General features: G+C 35.6%; 1 protein-coding gene across 1 annotated transcript; it reads left to right on the top strand.

Annotated features, from left to right (window-relative positions):
- The first annotated feature begins 4641 nt into the window (after positions 1–4641).
- LOC118803747 (CD48 antigen-like) lies at positions 4642–8438 on the top strand. The gene is made up of 5 exons (XM_036564238.1): positions 4642–4783; positions 5711–6049; positions 7728–8013; positions 8125–8266; positions 8364–8438. The coding sequence occupies exons 1-3, from the start codon at positions 4735–4737 to the stop codon at positions 8006–8008; spliced, it is 669 nt and encodes a 222-aa protein (XP_036420131.1). The 5' UTR covers positions 4642–4734; the 3' UTR covers positions 8009–8013; positions 8125–8266; positions 8364–8438.
- The last annotated feature ends 1323 nt before the right edge of the window (positions 8439–9761 follow it).

Here is a 9761-nt window from a genome sequence, read left to right as displayed (position 1 = left end):
ACCTACTGTTCTACAAAGAGTGTTAGTGTTAAGAGTGTTAATTTTACCTGAAAGCTTAAACAACAATCACTCTTTCTTTATGATCACTATCCTTTATCAGACCTGCTTCTTCAGCTCTGTCAGGCTCCTTCAGCTCCTTTCTCTCCCTCTGCTTGCCTGAATTTAGTAACAAATATATCATTATCATTATTGTTAAGCTCAGATTTACAACAGTTCAAGGATCAGTCAGTCCATTTTTTGGTTTAAACTGGCAAAAATCATCTTATCTGACGGGCCTTCTGTGGAGCTGCTACCTCTTAATGACCATCTGCAGAGAAGAATTCAGGGATATAAAACTGTGTCACACAATCAACAAAAAAACAGTATTAGCAGTATCAGTTTCCCATATTATATATTAAAAACTACAGCTAATACTGGTGTGATTGTTTTGAAATGCTTAATAGTAATATGAAATCAAACAATCTGTAAAGTTACTGAAAATTCTTGAAATAGTTGGCTTTTCAGCTAACGCTTGTGCTTTATGTCAGATCCTCTTCTCTTTACCTCATGTGAATTTAGATTTAACTAGCTAACAAGCAATCAGCTAAAACTCGATATCCAGCTATAGAGACCACAATTTGCACAAACCCATATTGTGGGTAGACATCTTTAACACTCTGTAACTACTTACTGATTCAGACTATATTTTAGATATTTTAAATAAGGCTTTATATTTATTTTACTAAGCTTTTAGTTACAATCCTGTCACAGCTTCAGCGGTTCCTGACTTTGTAAAGTGAGTAGCTCCTCCCCTTGGTCTGATATGGTTGGATTACAATTTACTGGATCCAATATGATTGGCTGAGCTGCATTCCACTTTTTCCCAATGCTAAATCAGAGAACTTGTAGAGAGGAGAGTTATCACTCTGTAATGTCTTCTGGGTTTCTTAAACGCTAGAGGGTGCTACTGAGCGAGTCCAAAATGAATAGGTTAAGACGGACCATTAAGCAAAGTTATAGTTTATAAATGCTTAAACATTTTTAATATGAAAAAGTACATTCATTTTCTGAACACTCAACAGCAAAAAACATTTTAACACCATTGTTATATTTTAAAATGCTTTGAACCTGAGTTATAGGAGTTTTAAACGGTGCCTCATGTGCTTTTATAAAGTCCATGAGCGCAAACAGCCAATAAGCTGCTCCAGTCACCAAACATTCAGCACTCAGTAGCAGTAATGCCAATGAATCAGCACTCAGTAGCAGTAATGTCAACGAATCAGCATTCAGTAGCATTAATACAATGCCCAAAACCCGTTTGCTGTAGAAAAAAAAATAAATACAGATAACTTTACTGTTTTAGTGAAATATATCCTTCTTTCTTCTAAAATTAAAGGGAAGGTCTGGACAAGTAATTAAAAACTACTTTTTTTTTGTTTTTAGCCATCAGAATCAGAATCAAGCTTTATTGGCCAGGTATGCTTATATATACAAGGAATTTGGTTTTGGTTACAGGAGCTCACAGTGCACACTATCAGGCAAACATTTACATGTGAATAAAATAAAATAAAATAAAGTAAACCATGCATTCCTACCATCACTCACTCATACACACATACACACACAGTCATACCTGTAACCTTTACCTTGTGCAAAGTGTGAATCTTAAGTTAAAGTGCTGAGTGCAACTGCAGTTAAAGGGTTGATGTGGTTGATGATTGAAATATAGCATTGTTCTTTTGTATATGTGGGTCAGTTTAGGAGCGTGATCTGTTCAGACTAACGTTGCATACAGGTCCATTTAAAAGATATTGTGAACAGCCAAACAAAAGAATCAGATATGGTGAGAAAATCAGATTTGGGCCACTTTTACCTGCTGTATGAAGGGAGTCTTAGAGTGATGAGTTTTATAACTTACTATTAAATGCTTGAGGCTAAACAGTGGTTGGATACACAAAAGGTGCATCTCACCAACACAGATACTCCCATCCAAAGGTGGCTAAAGCCCATGTTCAAAGTTGCTCCCAACCAGCTCCTATTTGATAAAGTAGTTTCCAACTGAGCCAATCTAGGCCGGTAGCACCTCATTTTGTATAAAGTATGGAGGCACCAATATTGGAATTGTGGAAAGGATGCCAATATTTGCTTTGTGTTCAATAAAAGAGCCTTCTCTCAAAAACACTGTGGTCCATGCGTTTCTCTCTTTGCCAAGTCATCACAATATGATCATTCAGAATACAAGCATGGTGTACAATTCTCCAAAAGAATGAAGCCCTGACTTTTAGTTGTGTAAGTGCTAATTGAGAGTGTGTCAGCAGATGGCACTATTCCCATGTTGTGCAGATATTTTAGAGCTTACATTCAGTGGCCACCTATAATTAGTTAGATGATGTACCTTTTACCTTAATTAACAACTTACTGTAACTTGCTTTTTTATTTTTTTTTAACAACTTTCAGTAAGATAGTTAGATCTTTCTATAGAATAAAAGTAAGTATATAGAGTAAAAGAAAGTTGTTCAAAAAGAAGATTTTTGGTACAGCTATTTGGCAGTGCATGACATATCAATCTCTTCCATTTATTCACTCTTAGGCACAGGCTATGAGGCATATGCAATCACTTCTCTTCATAGCATTTAATTTTTAGCATTCTCTACATATAATTTATAGCTTGACAATTTCTCTTTTTTGGTTTTGAAGAAGAAAAAGTGAGACCAGAACTGGTTTATGAGGAGCATGGCTTCCCCATTATATCAAAAACAGGACTGCAAACTTCCAGAGGGCGTATGGGCGAATGGGAGTAAATGGAGCTCAATGGCTAAAAATGACAAGTTAACTTTCCTTAAATTTTAGAAAGTAGAAGGATGTATTTCACTAAAGCAGCAAAGAAAATGTCCTGCTATATTTACCTTTTCTACACCAAACGCTGCATTACTGCTACTGAGTGCTGATTGGTTAGCATCACTGCTACTGAGTTCTGATTGGTTGGTGAGAGGAGCAATTCATTGGCTGTTTGCACTCACCGACTTCATTAATGTACATGAGGCAACGTTTTAAATGTTTTATGCTAATCAGTGTTCAGGAAATTAATGTATTCTTTACATTAAAAATGATCAATCATTTATAAGCTATTATTTTGCTCCAGTGCTCCTATTCAAACCCATTCATTTTGGACTCCCTTGGGGGCGTTTGAGAAACACGGGAGACATTACAGAGTGATCAACCGTCTCAGGTGAGCAAAATGAAGAAGAAAAAGTAAACAAAAAAGTATGAAGAAATGGGAAATATTCTATGGCAGCTGTGGCCAAATTCAAATGGATCGCTCAGCCATCCTCCAGACAAACTGGGAATTTTTTACATAAACCAGTTCACCGCATAGCGGTGCTACACTAGTTTTGACCAGCAGGGGGCGGCATATACATTTTTTTCTCTCACCAGGTGAAAAAATGCACAGGGGGGCTGAAGGCTAAGAATTAGCGTGCTGTACCGGCTTTCACCACAAGGGGGCAATTTATCACAACAGACTGCCACTGCAGAGGGGAGCACAGGAGTAACGCTAGCCATTATACAGCCACAGGTGAGAAAGACTGTTCAGCGGATCTTTCTTATAAATGTTGATTATAACAGGCCTGGAAGAAATCATTAGCTTATTAAGTGACAGTAGGAGATCATGTATGATAGTTTCATGCTGGCCAAGCCCGTTTGGTCAGCTAGAGTTTCTGTACTGTTTGTGGCAAAATGACACAAACCTCTGTATAGCTCATCTTATCGTCCTAATTTGTCTTTTTAAATTAGCCGTCAAGCTCAGTGTAGCTAAAGCTGTGTACGTAGACCAGCTTGTTCAGCTAGAGAACTAACTAGTACAAATGATGTTTCTAAATGGAAAATAAACAGAAATTAAGCTTTGCAAAGTAACAGTACATTTGTAGTCAAACTACTCAATTTAATATTCTGTTGACTCAAGTTTTAAAATTGAACATGAGGCCATTGTAGGTGGATTAAAAGAAGGATTGCATTTGAGGGCTAACTACTGTTTTACTGGAAACAGGATCAACTGTAGTACATAAACTGACGTAGTTGCACTGTGGGTTATTATATGCATTATGTTTTTATGGAATTTATATTCAAGTTTGAACTTTTAGAAGAGCTTTTAACCACAATAACCAGTTGTCATACACCTAATTTCCTTAATTAAACATCTGTATATCTACCTACATCAAGGACACCGGAGGTGCCCAATCCAGGTCCTGCAGATCTACAACCATGGACAGTTCAGCTCTAACACAACTGTCTTTATTATCCAGATGCCCCTAAAGGCCTTCATAGTGTTCATAAAGTGTACAGTGCATTTGTTTTCTCTTTATAAATTCATGATATGAAAATAGATGTTTTTGATTAGGGGGTTATCTGTATCCTAATGCAGTAATCGTCAGTACAGTATAAAAACAGACAGCTGAAAGTAAATCTATATGTAATAATTGCTGTTTATCAGTTAAAATAGTCATCTTAACTAAGATCGTTATATTTCCAGTTAATATAACAATAATATAATCCAGTTCAAGACCGTGAAACAGCCAGTTTTTTTAAACTACATGACAGCTTTTCCCACAATGCATGATGGGCATGCCTAGTCTAGCCTAGCCCAGCGTGAGCACATCAGCTCTGTGTTTTTTTGTTTTCTATGAAGCTGAGTAGAAAACTGACGATGGAGTTGAAGAGTTAGTTGATGAAGCTGGTTGATTAGAATGGCTGGTTAAGATGTTCTCAGAATACAGGATTCATCCAGCTCTGCTTCACCTGCTTTACTGTAAGTCTGTTTTCCTCAAACTATTCCAGGAAAACGAAGAGTGCGGTCAGTCCGGACTGAACACTGATAGAGATCGTCTTTCCTGTTACTGCTCTGTGTTAAATAGAAGACAGTGTCACTGTGAGTGTTGATGTGTTTTATACAGTAGAGCAGAACTGAAAGTAGGTGTATCTGTATTAGATGATGATCTATCAGTGTGAAATACAGTCATATCAGTGATGGATCTGTATATAAAGTGTGTTGGATGTAGCTTGAACATTGGAGCAGTAGTGAGATCAGTGGGGTTGTTCAGGGTGATGGAGGGATGAAAGAAAGAACAGCAGGATCAGGTAGATGAGTTCTAAAACTTTTTTGCAGTTGATTGCAGATTGCAGTTGCTGACTCTGAGTCAGTTGAGTCTTTATAGCAGGTTTACTGGCTTTGGTTTCAGTTCTGTTACAGTGTTTGTATCTTCTGAGAGGAATTCTCAAAAACCACAAGAGGAACTTCTGGATCATAAAATTCAGACTGTATTTCATGCACTTATGCTATCAAGAGTATACAGTATAATTCAGTTAATGCGACGGCACAAGGGTTTTGCAAAACAAGAAGTACACGTAGAGAATGAAAGACAACACTGAACATGGATAACAATTTTTTTCCGCTGTGGGCACTTTATAATAGATGATTTTTTGCATTAGAGGCTTCATTGTGGGCACTTTTTTATAAGAAAATCAAACCAGTGTTCTTCCTTCATAGTAGACATAGAATGAGTATCTTGCTGTACCTAAATGTTGATTAATTCAATCATAATGTAGCAGAAAAGAGCTGATGCATTCCAAGTTCAGTCACTTTTGAACTATCTGAGATAGTGGCTTCAGAAATGAACTGATATTGATTATCTTCTGTGTGTGAGTGTTTAAGATGTAATATTATACATTGTTTCAGGTCTGCTGTGCTCAGCTGGAGAAGAGGTTCTCAGACTGCAGGAGCTGGAGGGAAACACTGTAACCATCCATACTGGATTAACTGGAGTTCAGAGTGATGCTCACATACTGTGGTTTTATGGTCCTGAGAATGTAGATATAAAGATAGTGAACAGTCAGATCATTAGAGGAGAGATTATTACAGACTATGACAGTGAGAGATTCAGAGACAGACTGCAGCTGAACAGAAACAGTGGATCTTTAACCATCAGAAACATCAGCAGAGAAGATCCTGGACTTTATAAACTACAGATCATTACCGAGAGAACTTCAGTCTGGAGTTTCAATGTTAAAGTCTATGGTGAGTAAATATTATATTTTCACCTTTATAATTCCTGTAGATTGAGGTAGAACATGAATAAGATGAACTGAGTTCAGACTGAAGACCAACAGCACGAACTACATCAGTTTTAGTAGCTGCAGCACTAGAACAGGAATTTTCAAAAATTTGTTGTATTTTAATGTTTGCCATGAAGTTCCCTTCCTGCCACTTCCAAGTACATACGGTCCACATTTTTGGTTGTGTGTTTTTCTCCAATATTTAGATTTTTTGTCTTTATTTTATTTTATTTTGTTTTTCCTTTATATATAATCTATACACACTCAAATTGTTAGCAAACTGTCTGGTGAAAGTGAATCGATTATCAACGGTGTGGGTTAATATTAGGTTTAGAATGATGTTTAGGCTTTGGATTAAAGTTAAGGTTAGGATTAGATTTAGGTTTAGGCTTAAATTTACTTGATTCTGTTACATTCAACTTAATGTTTGGTTGTATTTAATAGATATTTAGTAGAATGTTAGTTAAAAGGAACCCTGACCCTTAAGACTTAGAATAGTGAACATGTAAAACACTAATAAAATATGATCTAAAAATGGAAATGTTTTGTTTATTATCAAAAATTTAAATAATATGCCAAATATCTCTACTAGTAGACCAGCATAGTCACACTGTATTGATGTCATACGGTTGTGCTGGAAAATGGGAAAAAAAAATATAAAAGTTTCTTTGGGGTGATGCCACACAGTAGCTAAATTTGGACAGGCTGATATATTTGAGTTAAATTACATTAATTTAGTGCACTTTTCCTCACTCGGAGGATGAGAGAGATTAACCATGTGATGCTGCAACAGTTCTGGCAACTTATTAGTAGAGGAATACTGTAATTATAAGTAAAGTATTTTGTTTGGTTTATATAACATATTTTAGCAGTATTTAACATGTAAGCCATATTTTTATAGTTTGCATAGCTTTATAGACCAAGTGATCATCTACAAAGCATCTACTGTGGACCCAAAATAAAAATAGTGAGATTTGCATTTTTTAAATTAATTCTTCTTAATCAGTTGTGCCATGTGACTAAAAGACTATATTTATTGTGATAAATAAAGTAATCTTTTTTTTACTGATGTGGTTCGATTTGAAATTCAGGCAAATTCAGAGAACATATAGACCAAAGATGTAAAATATTAGACCAAAAATGTAAAATTTCAGATGTAGACACTGAGTGGGTAATTATGTGTGCTTTGTTTGCAACTATGATGAAATGAAGTGCAAGATCTGCCAACACTTTATACCTAAAACATGCTGTTTATGCATAACCTAAAACAGTGCAGAGTACATTAGACTGAAAGATGTGATCTCATACACAACCATCATGAACAGGAGTTGATCAGATGCAGATATAAGTCAGTGTATAATGAATAGAGATTTAACACACAGCCCAGATGTGCTGTTTATGATACACAGTAGATATCAGACATGCTGAAACCTGTCTGAGTTTGGCAAAGAATAACTGCAGCATAAGATTAGACACTGAATCAACTCTATAGGAGCCAAACAGGCCAAACAAACATATTTCAGTTTATACTAGCAGTGATTTGATAAACTCTTATTAATTTATAGTATTTTGCATATTGGTTTTGTTGTGGTGTTTTTTTTTAATGTTTCTTATCTGTTGTTTTATTTTGTATTTCACAGCTCCAGCATTAAAGCCAGTCATAAGAAATCAAGCTGAAAAGCGCTCAGTGAGTCTCAGAGAGTCGTGTTCTTCTCTGTGCTCTGTGGAGAATGGGAAGGATGTGAGTTTGTCCTGGTATGAAGAGAAAGAGAGAATCTCCAGCATCAGTAGCTCAGATTCCAGTGAACGTCTTTATCTTCCTCTGAATGTAACCAACCCAAACTACTCTACTTACACCTGTGTAGCTGCTAATCCAGTTAGCAATCAGACAACCCAGCTCGATGTTACAGAACTGCTATAAATCAGGTAGGTTAAAATCACTGATTTTATTTTGTATATTGTTTGTTGCTACTTCAAAGGTGAATATTCTTGTCAGAGTTGGTTACACAAACTTCCTGTGATGCTCTACTGATGCAGATCCACCTGATAATTACAGTCTCAGATCTGAAAGCTGAGAAAGATCCCGAATCACTGGCTGCTGTTCTGATACCTGCTGGACTGATTGTTGCTCTATCAGTATTATTTTTGCTTTATTGGACAAAGATGTCAAAGCAACAAGGTAAGAAATATACATATATTCTAGTTTTTCTACTAGTTTTTCTTTAGTTGCGTTTTATTATTTGTGATTTTGTATGTGATATAATTCTTTCTTCTAGTTTATCAGTACGCTAAGCTGAATTATGCTGAAGTAAAAAGTACATCTCAGTATTCAGAGGAAGCTCATAAGGTAAGTTTATACGCATTACAGATTTAGTAGGTAAACCATTTTGAAGTCACTATGCTGTGAATATACACACTTTATGTGAATGGAAATGTTCATGTTCTTTTACTGAAAGCTGAACATATGGTATCTTCAGTTGGAGTGGAATTTGAGTTAAAGAAATGTTGTAAATAGGTTGTTCATATTGAAATTATTACACCATATTTATTTATTCTGACTGACATCACTGACAAAAGCTGTAAAATCATTATCATGTTTGTCCCAATATTAGCCCACTTTGTTCTTGTTTTTTTCTAAACTGCATTATGTTGCACCAATACCAAAATGCACTAATACAATAAAATATGTGGAAGTCAGCCTTAGTTACACTGTTTTGTAGCACTTTAAGGATGAATGTGCATAATGAGATTTATTTTATGTTGATTAAACAGTATTATATGTCTGCACATTTGGTGGAGGGTGTTTGTTTCAAATGCAAGCCAAACATTTTGTTTTAGTAAAACGACCACAAACGCATGATGTGGCAACCAGTCTGGGTGGTTTAACGAACACTGGAACATAAACCACTTTAGATCTCTTCTCACCACATTTAAATGACAGAATGCAGATACACTTTACTACAGTACATTGGAATAAGTTGGACTACTGCAGTATTGAAGTAACTCGATTGTTTCCATAAAAGTATTGTATTTAAATAGTCAAGCTTTTCACCTAGAAGCCACATTTTATGTCTTATTAGTACTATTAGTATTAACCCATGAAGTTTTCATCAAAATATACTGCTGTGTTTTACAGAACGGCAGTGCTGGAGTGACAGAAGACCAGCACACATTGGTGGTATACTCAACTATAAGGATGTAACTCTGTATTTTACCATCAGTTTATCTGTTTTCACATTTTGTAACGATTTTTGTTGACTGCTTTGTTCAGTATCCTGTAACAGTGACCTGCTGTTTAGAACTTGAACATTTACTCCTTTTCTGTACTTGTGCTGTGTCTATTAAGCTTTAAATATTATTAAACATTTCATTTCTACTGATTGTAGTGGGAAAAGATAACCAGTGTTGACTTTTGTGAGCTTGTAAATGATAGTAAATGTATGACCTCTTTCTGACTTTGTTTAATGATCTGATTATCCTACTTTTACTGATGCAGATATTGTGAGAGGTAAAACAGTAGTAGTACCTCTAAGAAATGAGAAAAAAATATATATGGTTTGTGATGTTAAGCTTTGTCTTCTCTCGTATTTTTGTTTTACCAATGACTTTTACCTTTGGGCACATTTGCATAATATATATTACATTTCTAAGCATTTTCATACTTATTGACCAAA

This window comes from Colossoma macropomum, unplaced genomic scaffold, assembly GCF_904425465.1.
Source record: "Colossoma macropomum unplaced genomic scaffold, Colossoma_macropomum, whole genome shotgun sequence".
Lineage (NCBI taxonomy): Eukaryota > Metazoa > Chordata > Actinopteri > Characiformes > Serrasalmidae > Colossoma > Colossoma macropomum.
Note: the sequence above shows the minus strand (reverse complement) of the source record. Positions and strands in the feature narration are given on the sequence as shown.